At 41.5% G+C, this 25977-nt stretch overlaps 1 protein-coding gene across 1 annotated transcript in view; it reads right to left on the minus strand.

The window, feature by feature from the left end:
* SCARA5 (scavenger receptor class A member 5) overlaps nt 1–25977 on the minus strand; it is a 568875-nt gene that overhangs the window by 542254 nt on the left and 644 nt on the right. The window contains exon 2 of the mRNA XM_075598610.1: nt 15125–15255. Within this exon, the coding sequence (XP_075454725.1) occupies nt 15125–15236 (112 nt within the window). The 5' untranslated portion in view covers nt 15237–15255. The remainder of the gene's footprint in view (nt 1–15124; nt 15256–25977) is intronic.

Below are 25977 nucleotides of genomic sequence, written 5' to 3' on the forward strand. Positions count from 1 at the left end.
ATGTCCCATATGCTGGTGATTCTTTTAAACCTTTATTAGTTATTATTATTGCTGAAATTAGTGTGTACCCCTTTAACAACCGCTGTTCTAAACATACAGTTCCCTACTGATCAGTATAAGCGTTGAGTAAGCTTTCTATTGGCCCGCGGGATGCTATGGCAACCCATGACGCTATATAAACACGCTTCTGAGATCAGCTGGTTATCACTCGCCCCTGAAGAATCTCCGTCAAGGAGGGAAACGCGTAGGGCGTTTTGGCGTGGTGACGTCAGCGCGAGGGAACTGAGAGAGACGGGTAGTATCAACATTTTGTGTTTGTGTTCTCTGCTGGTGCTCCTTTTAAATGCGATCGCGTCCAGGCCTCAACTGGTTCTACTCGCTCAGTGGTTTTTTGCTATAGCCTGTCTCTGTACTGTGATACATTGTGTTACTCTGTCCTGTAGCTAGCAGGGATTCAATTGCAATTAGTTGCGACTCAATGTATGTTCAATCTCACCACTGCTAGTCTGCCAGCATCTGCTACACACTGACACCTATTCATGTATCAATGGCTCTATGAAATGGTAAAAGTTTATGTGTGCAGGGATTTTTGCTAAGGACAATTATTCACAGTATTGATTATTTGTTGACGGCTTATTCAACAACCACAGTAATAATTTGTTTACTGCTTTAATACCCAGCAGAGTGTTTAGCATCAGCTTATTCTGGTCTTTTATTATTAATAGCTTGCCGTATATACTATCTGTGTAGAGTGATTGTTAAATGTCATTGGGCGCAGAATCAATCCACGTACCACCAACCTGTCATTGAGTTGCACATACAGTGATTATATCTACTAGTTTTAATATGGTAGATTATATCTATTAGCCATAACATTATATTTATTAAACTTAGGACTAGCACACTGATTTGGGCTATTTATCAATACAGGTTGGGTGCTCGGTACGCTATGCCACATGACACACAATACACATACACAGGGCAAGCACCTTTGAGCTTTCCCAGCTGAGTAACCCACTCTCCCATCAAGGCCTATTAGGTATCACTGCTTTTGATCTGTATTATTAGGCATCAGCATATCAGACTATATACCTTGGCCATCTATCGTCTCCTCATTCCCTCCCGCCACTGTACATTATATGTATTTATTATTATCACTTTGTGTTAAGAACTCATTTTATCCCCATTATCAATTAAATGTTAAGTTTTAAAAGCCTAGGAGTGCACTACGAAATGAGCTTCTAGTTGTTAAGTGGTAGCAATAAAGATGCCTTCACTTCTCAGCTGAAACCAAATTCTGTCTAGTGCAGCTCATTAGTTGCACCCACCGCCAATCTTGACGGCTCAGGCACCATCATATTATCATCACATTATTTGATTTAGTGAGCATTATATATATTTTTCTTTGGTTTTAATTATATTAACTGCCAGACACAATGGGTAATATATATGATTACGTGTATTTGCAATAAGAGATATATTGGCAAATCCTTTGGGGAACAAAATGTGCTATATTGGAATATTTGATAGATGTAACACAGAATAGGGATACACGTTTATCAACACGCATTCATGAATGTCATAAGGGCAATAGAAATGGCCTAAACTTCTGTGGTGTAGTCTATCCCTTCAGGGAATAGGGGAGGTGATCTAGATAAGGTATTAAATAAAAGGGACGCTGAGTGGGTCTAAAAAATTGGTTCGCTGGCCTTTTAAGGCCTAAATGAGGGGTTTCTGTTCAACTGTTTTTTTATAACGTGTTTTAAGTATGTGTATAGAATGTGTATACGGTATATTGTTTGTATTCTCCATGTCTTCTGAATGATACTGAATCTCAACATCCGGGTCCTGCTAATGAGGATATAAGACAAGTCAGAAGACATGCACAGTCAGCCCTTGAAGAAGCCGTTCCACCCATATGAAACGCACATTGGGCAACACACACAGAGGTCTGGAGTGCAGCTGTCATGTTGATGGACCCCTAATACTGGAGGCATTCAGTGATGTGGGGTGAAGCACTGGATATCCACTATAATCCAGAACAAGTGACTTTAATTTCACTCTCAAGGTGACCACCTTTTATGATTCTATTTTGTGTGTATATTGCTTTCCAAGGAGATGTGTCCAGCGGACTGTATTTTCCCAAGAAGTACCATCTGTGTTTTGTTTTGAATTTATTTTCTTGAGATCTTGATATATGTTTAGCGAATATGTATAGAACTAAAGGGGATTAATTTTAAAGCCACAACACTAGAAACTGACTTACACCGTTTTGCTATAAGATGAGTAATTGAAAGATATTCTAGGTATACGATTAGAAATTATCCAGAGATACAGTATATGATATTAATAGATGCATGATTGAGTGTAATTGTCTCAGAAGCTATACAGGGTCTCTTAGGAGTTGTATGGTATTGAGAATTCTAGAGGATTTATTATCATGCTTCACACATTGTGGGATGATAAATTGAGTGTTTTATGCAGAATCTGTCTTAAGTATCTAATGCTCCATATTGAGCTGATATTAAAGATCCTCACAACTTCTATGACTATACTGTATAAGATATGTTTGTGAATGATGGTCATTTAAACATAGCAATATACGCACAATGAGAGATTAGCTTTTTTTAATGTACCTCTCAAGTAAGATCAATTGGAATTAAAAGTCAATAATAGTTACCCTATATTAAGTGTAAATTCAGATATACACTGTCACTGTTTGTATTAATCCTCCTATGCTACAGTATGTACAGCTAGTGGTTTGAGCCCTTGAATATAATGCTTCATTATAAGATTTTTTTCCCTGTATTTCTTTTATTATATAATTTGGAATACATGCACATTTCTTTGTAAAGTATGATCTATAACTATACCTTCAGACCTCTGAATTTTGTTAAGTCTGTCATTCTAAGTGATGATGGCAAATAAAAGTAATAAAGAGAGCAATGAAGGAACTCTTTGGACCTTATTCTGCAAGGCATGATAACTGCCGGTAACGTCAAGATGACTTTTCAGCTGAGCAATATTGTGAGAATTGCTCCATCGGCTCCTTGGCCACCGCTGGGTAACTCTTGCCACTCTCTGTGGTCAAAGATGAAATAGCAGCTCTTCAGGGCAGGGTCTCCTTTTCCTACTGTTTATTTGTTGCAGCTGCAGCACTTATTTCTACAAAAAGAAGTATATCTCCTATCATCTCCAAGTGAAAATATTTAAATCTGACCAAATGTAAAGTCCAATGTGCATGGAAAGGAATCCTGAGGGAAATCTTCAACGAAGTCTCATGGAAGGACAAACAGACATGTAAAACAAGGACAAAAAAGACAAAAGAAAAAGATCATAGTGCAACTCAAATAACAAAACAAATGTAGACAAACAAACACTGAAAAGATTGGCAAAGAAATAAATACAGATTTATTTCTTTGCCAATCTTTTCAGTGTTTTTTTGTTTGTTTACATTTGTTTTGTTATTTGAGTTGCACTATGATCTTTTTCTTTCGCCGGTTTTTTGTTTTTACTGTTTGTATTGGTCTGTGTTAACCTTTTTGCATAGGCAGCCCCCACTTTAAGTTTAAAGTGTATTATATTAATGTTTGTCACTTATAGTGTCACTGTTTTAATTTATCGCAATAGCACTGATTTCACTGCTCTTCCCTTATATCTCCTATCATGCCACGTTTATTACTGCTGTAAAGTGCTATGCACATTATGGTACATGGATGGTGATATACAAATAAAGATATACACACATACCGTATATTCATAAATATTGTACATACAAAAGGACTGCTGGAGTAAGCATACAATTATGTTGCTGCCTCTCATTAGTAGGGTTAGGTATACCCCATGGATCCCCATCAGGTCGGAAGGAGTTTAGCCCCTTTAAAGACTACCATGGAATCAGATATGTCCTGAGAATGTAAAGCAACGAACACCTCAATGTGTGCAAGGTCGTCGTATGCTTTAGTTTCTCCCAGCTTGACATGATTTGTAAAACCATCTAACACACCAGATGTACCATTTGATTCTGAGGTTCCAGCAGAGAGAGTAAAAAAGATTAGGTAGACCCGTCATCTTTTTGTTACCACTCTCAGATTCAAGCAGACTTTGGCAATCTCTGGGGTGGGGGAGCATCCACATCACGGCCAACATTCAGTCCATTCACAGTTTTCAACACCTACAGATGCAGCCACCAGTAACCGATCACTTGCCTGGGTAAAAACTAAGGCATCTCACAGTAAATGCCACAACATGCCTCGACATTTCTGTGAGATTCCTAATGGCCCATCAGTTTGAATGGGACTGCACAGAACCCCTGCTATGTTAATCCGATGGGCCATTAGGAATCTCACAGAAATGTTGAGGCATGTTGAGGCACTTAGTGTGAGATTGCCCCAGATTTTCCAGGGCAAGTGATCTAATACTGGTGGCTGCATCTGTAGCAAGGAGGAATGACGAAAACATGAAATTAGGTCACTTCTCCCAAAGCCGGCATCCTTCTCAGTCCAAAGTTGACTACTGATATCTTTGAGAAAAGTGGTGTGCACACTAGACCGTGTGCTCTGAAAGAAATTCATCTCACTCTGGCTCCCTGATGGTATTACCATCTTCACTGAATTACGCATTTATCTCCTATCTCAGCACACATTATTATCCAAACTGAGTAAAATATCGAGTCTATGCGTATATCGTTTTACTAATGAAATATTTTTTATTTACTGTTATACAGACAATCGGTAATATATGTTTTAAGTAAAAAATTATTACAAGTTAAATTTTAAATTGTAAGTGGTGTGCATTTAAGTGAATTTCTTTCAGAGCACACGGTCTAGTGTGCTCACCACTTTACTGATTCACTTTCAGTTCACAGTTGCACCCACTCATACTGATTCTCACTGATTACTTTACATATTATTATGGATTCTAGTTGATCACTTCCTATCCCCAATCCTTTTTGTTACTGATATATTTGAGATTATTTTACGTGAACTCGTACATTTTGTGACAACAGCCATCCAACAGCTCAAGGAGATGTACATCCAGTAGATAAATGATAATTGGGAAATAGTTGGAAACCGAATATAGTCTTAAGCATTCACGGTAATAATTCAGAGTTATTGCATATCCTACACCTACTTGGGCCCTATGAGGAAGGAATCAGCGTACCTCCTACAGATGCAGCCAAGAGTATCCGAATACTTGCCTTGGAAAATCTGAGGCAATCTCCCAGTAATGTTGCAACATTTCTGTGAAAACTCTGCAGACAGACTAATGGCCCATCGGATTAACACAGCGGGGTCCCTGGCAGGTTCTGAAACTTGTGCAATTCTAGCTGCGATTAGGTTATCGCGGCTAATTGCGGCTCTAGAATGGCGAGTTTCCCCAAAATCCTCACGCCAACTTTTCTTGGCTGGTGAGAAGCTGTTGAGAGGCGCCCTTTAGCCCTCGGGTGGTCCCCGCGTGTGTCCTGGGGTCCTTAGGTGGTCCCTGCAGGTGTCTGTGGGCCTTCGTGTGCTCACCCCGGGGGTCCTCAGGTTGTCCCGCGGGCATCTGGGGGCCATCGGGTGATAACAATGTGATACGAGAGATTGCAGATACAATGGGATTCGGAGGATGAAGACTTCTATAGGTAAGTAAAATATTGAATGTCTGTAAATATCTTTTTTTCAGGTTTTTTCATTGTATTTATTTATTTTTATGTTTGTAATTGCCCATTGACTGATAATGTATTAATCTGTGCCCCTATGCATTTAATAGTCCCACGTCACGTGACCATGGGAATAAAATGCATTGGAAATACCGGCACCCCATAACGGGGCCTGTATCTCGGGAAGCAGTGGGTTCCCGGACCTGAAATCCACGCGGCTCTGCTCAGGAGACCCCTTGCTCATCTACACTACTGTAGTAATAACATTTATATTAAAAAAACATTAATTTCAGGTGATATTTGCGCAGGAAGTGGCGGCTCTCTCTGAGCAGCTCTCTGCAGCTGTAAGAAATTGCCGGGTAAGACCTTTTCAGAGAGGCGATCTTCACATGGTTTTGGGAATTTTGCTATCACAGGTAATCGTGGCTTTCTGAATACCTTAATACAGTAGCAATGCTCAAAAAACAGGCGATTTAAATGGCCCTGCAATTTTTTTCATGAATGCTTATAGCCTGGGCCCCTCAATGTTAAAGGATCATCCAAGAATGTGGTATATATGATTAAATGCAGCAAATGTAACCAATTATGCTACATTGGTGAAACCAGTTCAAAACTACAGGCCAGAATGAGCATACACAGACACACAATAACACATATCATAAGGGAGGAAACTACTGCACTCCAGTGGGACATCACTGCTCGCCGGCAGATCATTCCATACTGTAAATTACTTAAAAATTGAAAACTTCACCGGAATGTTTAAAAGCACTCAAGAATGGGAAATATTTTAACTCAAATGATAATGCTGTTTGATATTAAAAAAAAAAGACGATCTAATGCTGATATGGGGTTTCTTAAAATTATCATCATTTTTGGTAATGTTTCTCCCTGCCTCTCTGTTCCTTTTACATTTCAAATCGTTCTTCCCCCACTGCACCCCCGCCTCCCTTCACACTGCTGATGGATGCTTGTCCCTATTTCTCACTATCCCTTTTATCCACGTATTGCCCTGTCTGTTTATTTACCGTCCCCTCAGCCATTCCTTCTCTACATCATCTGCCTTCGATTGTAATCTTGTGTTTCTACATCTGGGTTATGCTCAAACTAATGAAATATTTTGTAAATCAGTATTGCTTGACCTGATGAAAAGAGTAAAGCTTGTGAAAGCTTGTCTTATAATATCAATTGTTAGTCCAAATAAGAAAGGTATCACCTAATGCTCAAATACTCATTTACTGTACTCTGCACATTGCAACTGAACTAACACGGCTATTTCTATTTAATTCTTCATTAAAAAAAAAGAAGCATTCCAAAAAAAGTGTATTACGATTCTCCTTGATCTACAATGATGGAAAATTAGCTGATTACAAGGGAAACCTGCGCACTGATATTATAATCCGTTTTTCAAAATAAAAACCCTTTCTGTGATTTAATACATCGTCCTCCCTTTACGAGTTGATATATTGTAATGTGAAAGTAATAAAGTTGTCTTCAGCACCTAGAACTCAAGACCTGAAAACTTACTATAACATTCTCTTATTTAATACTTACAAATGTTGTGCGCTAATTCTTATGGGACTAACATGATATCAGCCATTGTTCCTTCATTAGACGTGCATGAAGATAGTTTGCGTACATATATATGTACTCTAGAAAGAAAACAGAGCTCATTCACTCTTTGATTTGTACACTGTATACTCGTGTTTTTATTAACAGTCCTCCTTTAATTTACATTATAGTTGGCACATCTTAACTATACTGTTGGAGCACTGGAGTAAAGAGTAATATTTTCCTAGTGCCATTGTTTAATGATATTTTTTTTATTTGGGGCTTTCAAAATGTCATTTCACATTTGTAGCTTGTAGTTTCTTGTTTCTTGAACGACCCACTTGGTGGTAGGGATATTACATTTGTGTATCAGTTTTCCTGCCAGAACTATGATTAAACAAATGAAGTGTAAATGCTTTGTAAGGTTCTGAGTGCACATCACATGGCTGTGCAATTGGCCATAATCCTGTGGTATAAGAAAACAGTGAAGAATGTGGATGGGAAACAGGGCTAGCTTGTCTTTTTTATAGTATATCCAAAAAGCACTAAAAGTTTTTTCCATTGGCAAAATTGCACTGCCATAACAAATCTACAGTCCAGGTCGGGATAAGCACACCCCAAACGATATCTAGCCAAAAAGTCTATTTCATAAATGTTATTTCATGCACTGGCATTATCACGTACAGACGGTGCAAGTCCGTTCTCCATGGGAATCGTAATCCTTCACAAAGGAGTCTGCGGTGTGACGTGTTGCAATTCAAATGAACAAGTTAGGCTATTTTGCCAAGAAGTCGTAGCTTATGGTTAGCAACACTTTGGGGGACATTTACTACAGTGCAGATGGGGGTATCACACTCCAGTCCGATGTAAGTGCCATTCAAGTCTATGGTGATAACCCCCATCGGCTCTTAGTAAATCCCCACCTTTGGCTTTTATTCAATATGCTGTCCATCTTTCTCCCCTTTGCTCGGGTAGAGTGAAGCCCCAGTTATTTCAATGGAAATTAAATCTAACCATGCAAGGAAAAGACGTTTCACAGCATGTTATACTTGGGGGCCTTTATCTTTATCATTTGTTAGGGATCATATATGAAGATGGACAGATGTAGCAGTCATTATTGCTCCCATTGGCGTGTTACAGCGGGACACACACAATGCTTCAGTGGGAGCAGCCACCACTCTAAATGGACTAGCAACAGGTGCAATAACACTTGCTACACATCTGTTCTTCTGCATTTCCTTCCCATGGCACTGCATCTAGTCTCTCTATTTTATGGTACAATCCTAAGGTAAGTGACATTTTGTAGCATAGTTTAGTAAACATATCTAACTGTGATATATCTAGTATATCTAAGTAGTATATCTAATATCTAAGAAGTGAAGTGAAAATGAGTTAACATACATTGGTGGAATTCACTAAGGTCCTATAAGGCAGAGGTTTAAAGGCTATCCCAGCTTCAGCACAGGTCTTTGACTGAGCCACTGATTGAGCCACCTGTGCTAAAGCTTGGATATCCTTAAAACCTGACCTGTTGGAGGGTCTTGAGGACTGGAGTTTAAAACCCCTGCTATTAGCGATATTGTATGTATGTATGTCTTTATTTATATAGCGCCATTAGTGTACATAGCACTTCACAGTAGTAATACACGTGACAATCATAAATAACAAATAATATAAATAACAGGTCATGGGAATAAGTGCTACAGAAATAAAAGTAACATTTAGGAAGAGGAGTCCCTGCTCCGAGGAGCTTACAGTCTAATTGGTAGGTAGGAAGAACGTACAGAGACAGTAGGAGGAAATTCTGGTAAGTGCGTCTGCAGGGAGCCACACTTTATGTATCATGTGTCTAGTATTAGCCACAGTGCTATTCATATGCTTCTTTAAGCAAGTGTGTCTAAAAGTGGGTCTTAAAAGTGGATAGAGAGGGTGCTAGTTGGGTATTGAGGGGAAGGGCATTCCAGAGGTGTGGGGCAGTGAGTGAGAAAGGTTTAAGGCGGGAGAGGACTTTAGCTACAAAGGGGGTAGAGAGAAGACATCCTTGAGCAGAACGCAAGAGTCGGGATGGAGCATAGCGAGAAATTAGGGCTGAGATGTAAGGAGGGGCAGAAGAGTATTAAGCTTTAAAAGTGAGGAGAAGAATGGAGTGTGAGATGCGGAATTTGATAGGAAGCCAGGAGAGGGATTTCAGCAGGGGAGACGCTGAGACAGAGTAGAGTGATTCTGGCAGCAGCGTTTAGGATAGATTGTAGGGGAGACAGGTGAGAGGGAGGAAGGCCGGAGGTTGCAGTAATCAATACGGGAGAGAATGAGGGCCTGAGTCAGAGTTTTAGCAGTTGAACAACAGAGGAAAGCGTGTATCTTTGTAGCTCGATCCATCATTAACTGCTGTCTATACCAGTCAAGGCAGTTAACTCTGAATAAAGCTTTGATGCCCCATATTGGAGTTTAGTGAATCCCGGTGATTGTCTGATATTCCACTATATAGGGTAGCATGGTATGCACTAAAACCAGCAATGTCTGTGTAATGGGAAATTCAGGAAGTTCTTTAAACCTATGAAACATTGAATGTACTGGAGTACAATTGAAGAAATTAATTTTCAATAATTAAACAGGTTTCAGCACATGATGACAACGAAAATAGTTGAAGATATCTTACAGAGAACATAACCCTGATATTGTAGTTGGACTGAAAGTGTATTGTCCAAAAAAAATCCTGCAGAGCAAAGTGGACTAATAGTAAAATAGTGCAATCTCAACTAAGAATGAGATAGATAATATTTAAAACATTTAAAGAATTACGTTCTCTATGTGGTAAATGGACAATTTTCAGCCAAAATTTGAAATAAAACTTATTTTCACATATAAAATGGCATAAAATCACCCATCATTTTATGTATGTATGTGTTCATTTATATAGCACCACCAATGTAAGCAGTGCTCTACAGAATTAATTAAAAAAAAAGTATATGGATATAATATACAAAGTTTCACAAGAGAGTAAAATAGTAGGGAGTCCCTGCCCTCTAGAGCTTACAATCTAAATGGAATAATGTGAGATCTGCAGAATACAGTGAATGAAAATATCACTTGTAAACACATTTACATCTAAGACAGGTCTGCAACCCTGCTTTTCATCATTATCTCATAGCATGCAGTGCTTCCACTGCAGCAAGGGATTCTGGGAAATGACATGCACATGAGCACACAGTGTCACCTTTTGCTTCAAATCCATTCAAATCCATTTTGACATGGACTCCTATAAATGTATGCCTTCCACATTACAAAGCTTTCAGCACAGCCTGGGTTACTATGCATAGTCAGTAAACCTACCCACAGACAGCTGTTTCACCTTTTGGGTCTCATCAGTATGAGGCTGGTTGTGCTGGCTTTGCAATATGAAGCGGTGATAGGTTTCAACTGCACATTCAATAAGTTATAGTGGGTAAAAAAGTGCCATAAACCCTCCACCGTATAGCATAGAGCAAATGAAAATATCACTAGTGAGCACATTCACGTGTCTCAGACAGGTCGGCAACCCTGCCTTTCCCCATCATCTCTTAGCATACGGTGCTTCCCCTGCAGCTAGGGATTCTGGGAAAATATAATAGGAGCAACTGCACTATAGATAGGGTGGAATCCGGGATACACTAAAAAAAAAATTATTAAACAAATTCCATTACTTAAAAATAAATATTATTATGGTGTTTGTGAAATAGCATCCCCATTTATGCTGTATTATTGATTTTTTTCAGTTTCCTAACATAACACAAACTCCCCCCTCTCCCCTTTTCTCTTCAGCCCATTCTCTCTCCTCCCTCTCTCTCCCTACTTTATTTCTCCCTCCCCCTTTTCTCTCTATCACTCCCTTTTTACTCTCTCTCCCCCATTCTCTTCCCTCACTCCCACCCACCCCCCAATTTTCTCTCTCCCCCCATTAATTCCCCCCCCATTTCCTGTCTCTCCATCCCATTCTCTCTATCTCCCCTATTATCTATCTCCCCCATTTCTCTCCCTCACCCACTCCCCTTCCAACATTTCTCTCTTCCCCCCATTTTCTCCCAGTATTCTCTCTCCTTTTTCTCGAGTTCACAAGCTGTGACTTACTACTGGGTGGGACTGCTACGATGGGACCTGCCCCAAGCCTCCTCTGCTGCTGCCACCATCCTCCTCTGCCACCGCCCCCACTCTCCTCTGCCACCGACCCCACCCTCCTCTGCTTCTGCCATCCTCCTCTGCCACCGCCCCCACCCTCTTCTGCTTCTGCCATCCTCCTCTGCCACCGCCCCCACCCTCCTCTGCCACCGGCCCCACCCTCCTCTGCTGCCCCCGCCCTCCTCTGCCACCGCCCCCACCCTCCACTGCTGCTGCCCCCGCCCTCCTCTTCCACCGGCCCCACCCTACTCTGCTGCTGCCCCACCCTCCTCATAGGGGGGCTATGTGGCCGTATTTGGACATCTACATCATCAAGGGGGCTGGGTAGGAATCATAACACTGTGTCCCCCACCCGTCGCACAACACTAAATATGTAAACCCCATATAAGGCCATCTATCATCCAGGGGGAAGGAAATACAGCCCCAGCTTACATTCAGCCAGTGGGAACATGGATTCAGATGGAGAGAGTCATATTTCTCTCCCTGCAGATGGTCAATTCAAGTGAAGAATTAATGGAATTAATGGTACGGGTCCATTCCAAAGCATGGAACTCCGCAGCCTTAATCCTTCAGGGCTGCAAGACTGGCTGTCCTTGTGGCTGCTGATGGGTGACATTCGGGCCACAGGTTGCCTCATTTATTTCCGCTGCCACAAGGACAGTAAGTCTGCCTACGTCTGTATGCTCAATGCTGTTGTTTGTTACGGTAGTGTGACTAAAAAGCTAAGGAAAAGGTGACTGAGCACAGTGAGAATTTCAAATGTATGTAAGTGTACATAGCAGATTGGGAGTAAGAGGACACATGAGGTGACAGAGGTCAAAGTTGCATGTAGTGGAAGGAGAAGAGGATAGTAGCTAAGACAGAGAGGTGTACAGTATGAGATGCAAGGAAAATATCTTGATGGACTATATCTAGTGTTATCTAGACTCAGAGAGGGTGCAATTGTAGCAGAAAAGAAGAAATTAGCAGTGAAGGAAGTCAGAGATTTCCTCCAGAGGAGCTCATAGGAGTGGGTGGGGATAATGAAAGAAAGGGGCAGGTAAACATGCCTGCGGGTGCAATAACGCCTGCTGCATCTGCACATGTGTTATGCCAATTAATATTTAGGTTAACATTAGGTGTTAATAGGATCCACATTCCATTAAATAAGCACAGGCTACTGAAGTATGAGAAATAAAAGTCAGTATATTAACAATATATTTACAATACACAAGAATACTTTATGGGAAAAGAACCAAAGTTTCAGACACAAGATAAGTTCATCATAAAGTTTACCCAAACCCTGTTAAACTAGATGTGTTAAGGGACACATGGCGGCTAACATGACAACATAACTATTATGCTCTATAATCAGCGTGGCTTGCATATGAGAGTGGCCGGCAGTGAAGACACAGTCAGGGGCACCATACAGTGCTACAATATAGCAATGGCTGTCAGAGAATGTACGCTCTAAAACACTGAAACTTTAAAAAATAACAACTCAAATGTGAGGTCACCACTAACACACAAAGTAAAAATAGCAAAGTTTTAGGCAGAGTTGGCTCTTTTCATGTTTACGCCAACCCAGTTCATTCTGTTCTCATAAGACAGCGTGGGTGATAGGTATGAATACATTCTCTAATACCAACATAGCCCTGTCTACGGTGCCCTTTTTGTAGCCAAAATGAACTTTGTGTTCCTTCCAGAAAACAAATTCTCTCATTGTATCTTGTATTCTGTGTTGCCTCCTATAAACATGAGATTTTCTTGGCAAACGCAGACATCTTCACACTTTTGGTAACCTTAAATATCTAATTGAGTGAGCAGAGACGCTGCAAATGAATTATTGTGTAACCCTAAGCCGGCTGCTAAATGTCAAGTCTTTTATTTCCTCTCAAACTAAAAAATTGCAACACGTGGGGGGGGGAAAGAATGAAAACTACATCGAAACCATCCAATAATCCCACTGCTTCTTCCAGTGAGAGCACGACATGATGACTTTGGAAGTTTGCTATAAAGAATTAAAAAGTTAATGTCAACAAAGTAGTATTTGATGGAGCCAAAAAGAACGTTTGGTTTTTTTTTTATGATGTGAAATTACCTTTCTCAGCCAAACAACAAAGTACCGTAACGTTTGATGGAATATTTCTACAAAAACACAGGAAGGGCAGCTTCCATGTTTACATATTATCGACACTGTTCTGCATGCAAAGAGTTTCAAAAAGCTATGCATTACGTCATATAGTGATAGTTATATATACCAACATTTGGCAGCAAATCAGACTGTAAGGATGAACGTACAACGCTCCCTTTTTCAGGATGAGAAAAACAAACTGCTACCGTCGTAAGGAGTGGAGATGGGTGAATGTTTGGGGTGAATTTGGATCAGAAGCGGATCGGCCATTTCCTTTTGTCCGCGGATTTCAGCGGATCAATCTCAAAAAGGGCGATTCGCGTTTTGCGGCTTTTTGTATTTTTATTACCTACACATTCCGCGGATTCCGCAATCCGTGGGCAGATTTTGAAGAATCCGCCAACGAGTTGCTGAATCCGTGGATTGGATTCTAGAAAACCGTCAACAGGTTAAATCCAATGTTTTTTTTTTTTTATGAATTCACGATTCATGATTCAAACCGACCAAATCCGTTTGCGGATTTTAAACTGTGAAACTGATTTTTTGGGGGAAAATGCAAGAAAATCCAGGAAACAGACTAGGGCGGACTTTCCCATCACTACTAAGGAGCATACAGTATAAATCTACAACAAGAGACAGGGGGTGTCCAATGCTACATCCAAATGACAAAACATATATGATGAAAAGTATAAAGTAAAATACTTCAATAATAATAATAATAATATTAAATACTTGGTTATTTAGTTAACCCTTTGGCCAAAGCGTCATAAGCCTGCATACCAACGTCAAGGTAAAACCAAATTAATGCAGGTCCTACACTACACTACACTGTAAACCCTTCCTTTTACCTCTGTAAGAGGGGAAGAACATTATAAGTCTTGTTCCTGCAGCAAATGAAATGACCTCCCAAGTTAAAAAGGTGAAGGAGGAGGAGTGAGCTCTGGGGGGAGGTGCCACAGCCTCCAATTGACTGCTAGCAATCAGACATTGATTAACACACATTCCCAGCTAGCACATAAATATATATTCATTATGTGGTGGGTGTGGGAGTTTGAGCTAGCTGGGAATGTGTGTTAATCAGTATAAATCTACAGATGCAGAGGCCATTATTTTAACAAATCACGCTGTGCATACCTCGGAATACCCATGTCTTGGCGCGGGATTTCTTCCAACCGTACCACCTTAAGACGTGGGTGCAGAAAATTGCATTTTAGTGTTCTGGCTTTTAAACACCTGAAAGTGACACAGTAGCCCAGTACTGTACACATTACAATTCATTCATTTAATTGCATTTAATTGCACACAAGCCATGAAATTCAAACAAAGCAACCACGACAAACACGTGTGCCTGGGGCGATTGGCCATGTTCATGCCGTGTGGAGTACAGCAGCGCACACGAAAACAGCGCCGTGATTTCTCAAAATAATGGCCGCTGCATCTGTACATGGTCTGGATTGCCTCACATATATTTTTCTCTTGCTAATTGTAACACAATTTTAGCTTAAAATACCTGCTCCATCCATATTTCTTTATCTTTTAAAACAAAGTGGTTTATTCTAAGAATAAAGTCTGCCTTTGTCAAACTTCCCTAACACATCAATCATTTTATCCTTAAAAGTATGAATTCAATTCTTACATATGGACTGAATGGAAAAGATACTTACAGCCCTCACAGAGGTTCATCTTGGAGAGGTTTCTCCCATCAAAAGACTCCTCGAAGACAGAGCCATTTTCCTTCTCTTCAAACGTGTGAAGGTACATGACCTTATTGTCCATTGCGTTTTGCCCACTTGTTCTAGGAGAAACAATAAGGGAACCATGTGATGATTTACTAATGAAAAATACTCCGATATTATTTGACACTACAAAATATTCGCCCATAATACATGCAATCACAGGTTTGTTTTATTACTTCTACCTTTGTAATGATGATCTTGCTGATGGCAACAATATTTTTTAAATAACAGCTTTCGACGTGTTATGACTTCAAAAGAAAACCGATGACTGCCTAGCACTGCTAAAGTAGGGTTACTGTATAAACTATAGAATTCCAGTTCAAAAGAATGTTGAGCAAAAGTGTAAGTTTCTGGTCACTGGCAGACTTACAGAGCACCATGGAAGCTAAAATGTTGCAATGGATTGAATCTATTAAAGTCTTACTTAGGTCATAAGGGAATATGTATTATAGAAGTGCTGTATATGTATCAAAGTCAAAGAACTGAGGCAAAAATAGCACAAGAGTTAACATTTGTTTGGAGAAAAAAAAACTATTTGTTTTCTAACCTCTAAAGTGTAGGAACTGCCTCACTAACATTAATCTTGGCCGTACAGCAAGCTCTTAAAACTTTTGTCCCAATGTAATTAGAAAGATCCTTTTTTTATGGTGGATGAAAACTTGAGAAGGTTAACCATTTACATGACTTGCATTTAGTCAAATATACAGTAAGCATCAGGATATATCATGCCTTAGGCTGCGGCCCCGCTGCCGCTGAGCTCGCTCATGCTTTGGAGAGCGGTGATGTCACCAGCTCACTAAGCATGAGCGATCGCTGTCCTGCAACATTTTAGAGCAGGAGTGGGGGGGCGTGGCTATTACGGGAGGGGGGGTGTCATTGGCTGTATAGGGGCTGTCTGTGTTTCTATGTATCTCTCTCTCTCTCTCTCTCTTTATATATATATATATATATATATATATATATATATCTCCCTCTCCCCCCATTGCTCTCTCTCCCCCCATTGCTCTCTCTCTCTCTCTCCCCCCATTGCTCTCTTTCTCTTCCCCCCCCCCCATTGCTCTCTCTCCCCCCCCATTGCTCTCTGTCTCCCCCCCTGCGCTCTCTCACCTGCCCCCCCCCCCTGCGCTCTCTCCCCGCTCCCTCTGCACTCTCTCTCCCCCATCCCCCTGCTATCTCTCCTGGCCCCCCTCTCTCTCCCGGCCGTCCTCCCTCTCCCCCCCTCGCTGTCTCCCCCCCCCCTTGCTTTCTCTCCCCCCCTTGCTTTCTCTCCCCTCTCCCTCCCTTCTCCCCCCCTCTCTCTCTCTTTCTCCCCCTATCTCTCTCTCCCTCCCTTCTCCCCCCTCTCTCTCTCCACATCTCCCCCTCTCTCTCTCCCCCTCTCCTTTCTCCCCCCCTCTCTCTATTCTCCACTCCCTCTCTCTTCTTCCCCCCTCTCTCACTCCCCCCCTGTCTCTATCTCTCCCCCCCTCTCTCTCTGTCCCTTCTACCCCCTCTCTCTCTCCCTTCTCCCACCTCTCTCTCCCTTCTCGCCCCCTCTCCCTTCTCCCCCCCTCTCTCTCTCGCTCTCTCCCTCCCTTCTCCCCCCACCACAGCAGCACTCCGTTTGCCCATTTGCTCCCCCTCTGTCGTTTCCCACCCCCTCTGTCCGCCCCCCCCCTCTGTCCGTTTGCCCCCCCTTTGTCCGTTTGCCCCCTCTGTCCGTTTGACCCCCTCTGTCCATTTGACCCCCCTCTGTCTGTTTGCCCCCCCTCTGTTCGTTTGCCCCCTCTCTGTCCGTTTGCCCCCTCTCTGTCCGTTTGCCCCCTCTCTGTCCGTTTGCCCCCCCCTTTCCACTTCTCTCTGCTGAATTCAGTGTCAGTGTGTGTGTGTGACAGCAGAGTAGAACACGCCCCCTCTCTTCCCATTTGTCAGAGCAGGGTCATGTGACCCTGCTCTTAGCACAGAAGTATCTCTCCCTTGTCTCCCCAAGCAGAACGCTTGGGAGAGCGTGTGTGCACGCGCATGAGCGCGCGAGCACAGCGGGAGAGGGGATGTGCTGATCAACATTTGAGAAGGTAAGCGCCCCAAGCACCAAGCGAGCTCAGCGCCAGCGGGGACTCAGCCTTAGTTTTATGCAGACGGAGCCCTATTCATTAAACTGCAATAAGGGCACTCTCATGAAAAAATTGCTATTTTTGCACAAAATTGTGTCTCACCATCGTATTCATTAAGCAGTTATTGCATGCCTAAATTTAGCAATTTTTTTTATGCTATTTGTTTCAGGATGTGCAATTTTGTGTGGTATGCAAATGAGGTGAACTGGCAAGAATACATATTTACGAATTATATATTAAGGAATCACTGGAAAATCACAGCCAGAAATCTCATCTTCCTGAGAAATACACAATGAAGCTTTTGGAGGATAGTAGAGAAAAAGAGAATGAGGGAGAGAGGGGCTGTCCGATTTATTTATAAAATGTTTTACCAGGAACATTGAGGTTTACTGCTCATTTTCAAGAATGTCCTGGGCACAGAGTTACAGTATGATGACAAATACATGGTTACATTAAGTGAATAAATACATTGCATTTACAGTAAGAAATATTATATGTTATAGGCGTATGTAACAGTTACAAACCAGATTAAAATGTGAGACAGCTTTAGTTTTGAAAGAACTAAGACGAGTGGCGGATGTGAGAGTCTATGAGGAGTAGTCTCTCTCTCTCTCTCTCTCTCTCTCTCTCTCTCTCTCTCTCTCTCTCTCTCTCTCTCTCTCTCTCTCTCTTTCTCTCTCCCTCTTGCAAAAAATAATAATGTTGTGTGCAAAAACATCAGAACACAAATACACAACGTACAGTACTAATGGTCTAGTAGAGATTAGAGGTGTGTCTATTCAGCATGCTAAACCATATTAATGCATATTTGATCAGTTTATATCATACATCCACACATTGGCCCTAGTGATCTGCCTTATCCAGTCAGATCCAGCTGGTCTAATAAACTGACACCATGTTGTATGAGGCACTGAGCTCAAAGCATTGTATACTGTACTGTATATAGTGAGATTGCTTGAAATCTATATACTTGTGTTTACGAATGTTTATATTAGCTGTTTTTGGGATTTAAGTAAACATATCGATGGATGAAGTTACATTGTAAACTCTATGTCGCGATTATGTCACTTAAGCCTCTATTGCTCCAACTGTCATGACTACAGTTACGATTTCAATAACAATGTTGCAATACAGGCATTCATTGTTAAGTAAAATGTATTCATTTAAAGTCCCGTTGATATATTCCTTTGTATGGCGTGAATACCATAACCTATTCAGAGAGTCATTTACCATGAACTTGCATGTGCGAACATATTTCTCCCCTGTTTCTTCTGTATGTTGCTTAGATCCAGCCATGTGCTGGATCCTTTAACACATAGTGTATCAGTCCATTACTCCAGAGCCCCTGGTTTCCCCACCATATCCTTCACCCTCTCCTTATTGCTACTTAATGAAACACAACATTAATTTCGCTAGAAAAAAGCATTTTCTTACGCACTACAAATCCCAGAGCTCGTAGTGGCTGGAATAAATACCGCAGGGAGCAGTTGCCTATTGTTTGCTGAGTCTTCACAGCTCACACAAGCAGTAATATGGTCATATGTTTCCAGAAACAAAACAATTGCCAGATCAAACCTGTCCTTGATGTATTTTATTGTTATTGGTTCACTAAAACTGTAGCCATAGATGTAGACCAGGTTACCTTTGTGAAAAGGGAATTCAAATGTTACTTTCTCTTATTACCACTGACACACACACAAGAACACACACACACACACACACACACACACACACTGTATTAATGTATACATATGTCGTTCACAGTTCTAGTAGCTGTATTAGTCTTAGAAAAATACAGATTCGTTTCAGGTTGTGATACCTTTCAGGGAACAAACATCAGAGTTCTTCAGAGAGGAGATTATAGAGAACACTTGAAGAACAGTATGAGGTTGCAAAATCTCTGTACATTACTGTATAATTTCACGTACAGATGTATGTGGTCATATTCTGCAATATTCTGCACCAACACTGCCATTGAATCTAATGGAAACTCTGTGATACTCTGTGTCAACACGGGATATGTTATATTATCTGTGGGTCAATGAAGTCTACACATTTGAATGAAGAAGTCTTATGTTGGTGCCCCAAAAGGTATCCCAACCTACAATGAACCTGTATATGCAATTTAGTGAAAGTTAAGCATACAGTATGTGTGTTGGACTGGGACATGAAAGGCCCACAGGGAAAAACAAGCGGAATACATAAGACCTCGCTGTTGCAATAAACGTTGCTTGTCCAATTAATTTTTAAATACACTATTAATAAATCAGTATTTAGTACTATGATTTATAATGTCAATGTTACATTTTTAACTGTGTTAAACACTGTTTTCAGTGGCCGTGCGCCAAATGTCTCACAATATTTTGGCGCATTACTGGAGCCATTAACACAAATCACTAATGTAGTAAAGAAGTCCAAGACAAAACTCACAGATCAGATAAGTGATGAAAGGGATGTTTTATTGTATAATAATGTTTTTCTAAGAGGCATGTAAGGCTACTGCCTGAATTTAATGTGTAAGGAAGCCCTAGTTTTCTGACATTCCAGCTTGAGCATGGCTAGTACAGATGTGTGATTCTCTCTGTCCATAATGTACAATGCATATACTAAAGCATTTCTACACTCGGGTTTCAAGTTTTAAACAGAAAAGTAACATATCCTTGCTCTGAGAAAGCTTAATTTGTCCATGTAGCCACAGCGACAGAAACTAAGCACATCATCATTTTAAACTAATAAACACATTTTGCTTAGTAGCCATTACAGGCCCTGTTGGAACAAGGATAACTCATTACAGCTGTTATTACTGTTGTACTAACGCGTTATTGCAGTTTCATTGTTTGCCTTGGGAAGAAAACCCAATCCGCCCTTCCTCCTCCTTTTCCAGTACTCTGCTTACGTTTACTGTGCTAGGGAAGAAAATTACCAAAGTTATCTTAAGCAATAAAAAGTTTCCCATGTTGCTTCATTATCTGCTTGTCATAACAATCTCTATGAGATGCTCACGACTTGAGGACTGTTCGCCATCTGTAATTCTTTACGCTGGTGTGAAAGGATTTAGGGGAAAAGCAGCCATGTACAGAGCATTCCCTCCACTCCCTTTGGTCAATTACTTTCTACTAGTGTGCTCATTATTACTGCTCAGAAATACTGCGTTCCCTGCTGCCTCCACACCATGGAAATGAGTGGCAGAGGTGATAGCAGCAAGTTGAGCCCAGTCCTCATATCTCACATGTTTCTTCCAGGTCTCTGACAGTCTGCCACGTCTAACACTGCCCCCCAGTGATTTATAAATGCCCTGTGCTTCCCATCCTCTTAAGTTTTCCATTTTACCATTGCTCCACTATACACAGAGCCAGATGTACAAAGCTCTTAAATCAGGGAAATAGCGTAAAGTTGCTAAAATAGTAATGGTCGTTATTTTCTCTAATTATACAGTATGAAAAAACAATGGCCGTAATAGATCTCATTAGCATAGAGTTAACGTCAGGTTAATTTAGCATGCCCTTGCATTAGTTTCAAATAACCTTAATTCATGTCTTACCCGGATAGGAGGGTAGAGAGAGAGTTAGTCGCAAGTGCTGTATAGTATGTGCCGCCCCAAGCACACAACAAGTGGAGAGACACTTGTGGGTATCTTCCAAGCTCACTAATGCATTATGTGCTGTTTTCAGCCATTACTGCCTCTGTCGTTGGATATAATGGAGATTAGTGCTAATGATATGTTCCCTATAACAATACCTATCCACGGAGCTCCATTATAGTTAGCACAGGTATTTAACGACGTGTTTCTTAGGTCATACCCTAAGGGGCGCTATCTCCCTGCAGAGCATGAAGTCTGGATTTTGAAAGAGAGGGGAGAGAGTTCTATTTTACTAGAGTGTCAAGTGCTGTATATATATCCACTCAAGACCACCTTCAAAGAACAACTGGAGAGACACCTGCGTACAAGAAGGAGCACACCTGAGTGATACCTGGGATATAAGCTAACAGGATATGCAAAGCATATTTAAATAGCTCCCAGTAGCATACATCTCAGGTATCTTAGGCGTGCCCCTGTTTGTGCAAATGTGTCTGTCCACATGTTATTCTCTCTCTCTTTCTCTCTCTCCCACATACTTCTGTGATTCATCGAATCCTCCAGCACTGCAAACAGAAAAGGATGCTGAACTGGATCTAGCAACACTTAGATATTTGTGCACATTTGGCAAAATTGTGAAATGTTGCTTTGAAATGGCCAACATTTCTAGAAAAGTGTTTCAAAAAGATGGCAAAGTAAACAGTGAGACCTTCACTCATCTCTATTAGTTAAAACTGAATCCATTACCTTTGTTACAGTATTTTTGCAATATCTATGCTAATTAACATTCTTATACTTGCCGTTTCATCTCTCACTTCCCAAGAAAGCTTTGCACAACTAAGGATCATTTCAAATATATTGATCCTGGTATATTGATCCTGGTATGTCCAACGCCTGCAGACTGCCATAGTTAAGGAACTCTGGATATTATGTCAGAAGTTAATACAGTAGAAATGACTCTACTTGGCAAGGTGAAAGCATTTTGTGTTTAGTACACTTGGACTCAAATTTGTGTTAAATGTATTTTAATTTCCTACAACTGACACTAATCTCTTGACCCAACAACAAGTTGGACCTTGAGAAAAAGAAGCAGTAAAACAGGGACATGTAAAAAAAGTATATGTGCTACAGTGCTAATGCTTAATATAAAGTAGTGTGCTATAAACCCTACTAGTAATAACCACCGTGCATAAAAATATAGGATGGCTGCCAAAGAACAAATATAGATAAAATTATATATACAACAAATACAAAAAAAAAAAAAGGATGTCGGCGCCTCAAAAAGTCAATAATATAGTGAAAGTCCTGACCATAAGGCATAAACCAGTCCTGTTGACTTAGAACTCCTCTGATGATTCTTGATAGTTGTTTCACCACATGGAAAAAGAAAACCAAAAACCGATCACAGTATATAACTGTATAGATGATTCTAAATATTAACTCATAAATAAAAATAAATATAAAAATAAAAACATAAATAAAAATAAAACAACAAACTCAACAACTACTAGTGCACAAACTATGACTAACAAACAGACATTAATTGACAGAGATACAGTACAAAGACTAAAATAACCTGCAAATAACCAACTAAAATAGACTGATTTAATAAAAATTGTGACATACACATAAAGGTAACCAATGAATGCTGCTCCAGAGGGGCAAAAATTGCCATATGGTCAGGACTTTCACTATATTATTGACTTTTTGAGGCGCCGACATTCTATTTTTCACTAAAACAGAGGTAAAAGTAAAACTCCCGTACACAGGGCCGCCAACATGGGGGACAGCCAGGACTGCTGTCCTGGGCCTGGTGGGTGTAGGGGCCTGGCCCCTGCAGACACATCAGGCTGCTACACGCCAGTGTGAGACTTGCTTTCCGGGCCTTTGAACCACGGACAGACCTGCTTACCACCCTGAGACGGAGTGTTTGTATTCTACATGTGTAGAGGATCCACCTGTCGGGATAGATGAATGCTGGCCCACTGCTCCCCGAGATTGAGTAAAGAGTGCCATTTCCAGCCGTCTACTTGTGTGGTAAACCCACTAACCCACTGCTCATTTGTATTTACTCTGATGTACGCAGAACTTGTTACCCCTTAGTAAAATTCACTTTTTTAAACTATACTTCACTATGTGCGTTGTGCGCCTTGTTCTTTTGTTTTCTCTCTAGTTCCAGGGGTGTCGAGCCACCCCCAAGAAAGGCTGCAGACCCTATATTAGTGACACCTTCAATCTCAAGGTCCACAATATTGTTTTGTTTTACTGTTCACTGTGTGTGTTTCACTAGGTATTAGCTGCGCACTACCACCTATTTCTGTACATCAGTTCTCTGCAGGGGGGCCTGAGATGGATGAAGCACACAGACGGAAATCCCTTCCTCTGCGTAGCTTGTCAGTAGGCGGTGCCTTGGTCAGGTGTTGGGGTCTCAGTCAGAGGGCGGGGCTGAAGCAGCAGCATGAGAGACAGGCGGAGAAAGGTGAGAGGGAAGGGGTGGTGCCTCAGTCATGGGGCGGGGCTGAAGCAGCAGCATGAGAGACAGGCGGAGAAAGGTGAGAGGGAAGGGGTGGTGCCTCAGTCATGGGGCGGGGCTGAAGCTGCTGCATGCGACTGGCTGAGACAGTTGAGAGGAAAGGGGGTGGGGCCTAAGTTAGGGGGCAGGCAGAAGTTGCTGCATGAGAGACAGGCAGAGGAAGGGAAGAGGGAAGGGGAGGGGCCTCAGTCAGGGGGCGGGGCTGAAGCAGCAGCATAACAAATAGGCAGAGAAAGGTGAGAGGGAAGGGGGATAATTAGGGGGAGAAAAATAGACATGGAAGGGAAGAAGAGATATAGAAAGGGAGAGAGAAAAACACCCTGAAAACATAGTAAATAAAGTAGAAGAGAAATACATCAAAGGGAAAAGAAAGACATATGGAGGGAGAAAAGAGAGAGGCATGAGGGGGAAAGAGTGAGAAAGGGGAAGAGAAGATACATGCTGGGGAGAACATAAATCAGATTATAGAATGAAAGTGTGTTTGTGAGACAAGAGAGATGAGGGAGGAAAAAGGCTAAACACCGGAGGGAAGAACAGAGAGAAAGAATGAGATGAAGGGTGAAAGAAGAGAGAAAGACATGCTGTGGTGGAGGAGAGAGGAGAGGGGAAAATATGCTGGGGGGAGAGAGAGAAAGATATACTGGGGTGGAGGAGGGGGAGATATGGGTTTAGAGGAGAGAGACATGCGGGGGGGAGAGAGAGAAAGATATGCTGGGGTGGAGGAGAGAGATATGGGTGGAGAGGAGAGAGATGCTGGGGGGAGGAGGGGGAGGAGAGAGATAAAGATATACTGAGGAAAGGAGAGAAATACATGAGAGGAGGGGGAAATAGAGACACAGAAGGGGAAAGATGGCATGACATGAAGGGTGTAAGAAAGAAAGGCACTAGGGAAAGAAAGAGAGAAATACATGAAGAGTGTGGTGGTTAGGAGGGGAGGGAATGAAGAGACATGATGGGACAAAGTGATCATGTCATAACATTTGGGTGGGCCCTATTCTTTTTTTGACCTATGACCCAAAAATTCCCCTTTGAATATTGCATTGCACTCCTCCCCTAATTACTGTTATACACTCCACTCTCCAAACTGCTTACTGATACAAGCAGAACATAGTTGAAGGATAAGTTATGTATTAATACCGAACCTTCAACAACTTAGGTTATGTGATCTCTCCAGGTGTGATCACATGACCTTGACTAGCATGGATGCCAGAAGCAGAAGAGTAGGGGGCTCCCCCTTCTATTTCTACCAGGCTGGCCTCTCCATCGGATTAGCTCACCCCCCAAAAATGAGCAAGTGCCAATGATGTACCTGGTATTTAAGAGCCTCTGGCATGTCCATAGGGTTGCCAGGTGTCCAGTATTGAACCGGACTATCCTGTATTTGAACACAATGTGCAATAAAAATTGAGGTAACACTGGACATGTATGTGTCCGGTATTACCTCTCTGGATATAGTGACCTGACCGGCTTGGGAGGCCGCAGGATTTCTCCGAGAAGGGAGAAAGCAGGGCTTTTGCTAGTGGGCTGGGCAGCTTCCTCCATCCTGATTAGCTGCATTATCCAGCAGCAGCCAATCAGGAGGAGGTGTTATGAGCGTTGGGGTGGGGCCAAGGAGAGAAGGAAACAGCATGGAGCAGAGAGTAGAGGTGTGTTTCTCGAGCGTGTGTGTGTCTCGAGCGTGGGTATGTCTCGAGCGTGGGTGGGTGTCTCAAGCATGTCACACCTTTCACCATTGTGTCCAGTATTTTTGGAGAAGCCATCTGGCAACCTTACATAATGTCAGGGCTCATGCCGAGTTACCAGGTGGGTCATCAAGGTGCTGTAGAGGTTAAGGCAATGGGAATGCAATATGAAATGGACTCCCTAAGGCCTCTGTTAAACATGTTGTGAAGCTGTCTTACCATTGCTTCAAATAAATGGAAATAATCATATTCAAAAGGGGCCTTAGAGTCCTAATAGCCATTTACTACATTGGACACATTTCACCTTCTGAAAAAAAATCTTTCTAAAGCCGCACAGGGATAGGTCTCGTCAAAAGACATCTTTGGAATATTTGCTTTATTTAACAGTATTTTGAGCAAATTCTGCACCTGAGCAAGGGGGGTTCCCCAAAAATAAAGCTTATATTCCAAAGATGTCTTTTGACGAGTCCTATCCCTGTACAGGTACAGTGCGGCTTTGGAAAGAATTTGTTCAGTTCTACAATCCATGGCAGAAGTGGGATTCTGGCCATGCCTCTAAGCCAGCACCAGCATTTACACCTACAAACCTATACTGTAAATACTTGAAAAGGAGGAGTGCGGGAAGATAAACCTTTCTTTCCTCTGTATTTAATTGGATAATCCATTCTTTTACATTTTATCCTTCATAGTTTTACATCAAGCTACCACAATGTACGTCTACATGCACATCAGACTTTTATTCTGTTTGCAGCTAAGTGCACCTCTTAGTAAGGTTCCTTCTATTTGGTGCTAATGGGTTAAATAGAGAGATTTACACAAACTCAGATAAAGCTAAACTTAAATGGGATAATACAGTATATCCAAAAACACTTTATCAAATATGTGAGCCATGTAAC

Source organism: Ascaphus truei, chromosome 4, assembly GCF_040206685.1.
Source record: "Ascaphus truei isolate aAscTru1 chromosome 4, aAscTru1.hap1, whole genome shotgun sequence".
Classification (NCBI taxonomy): domain Eukaryota; kingdom Metazoa; phylum Chordata; class Amphibia; order Anura; family Ascaphidae; genus Ascaphus; species Ascaphus truei.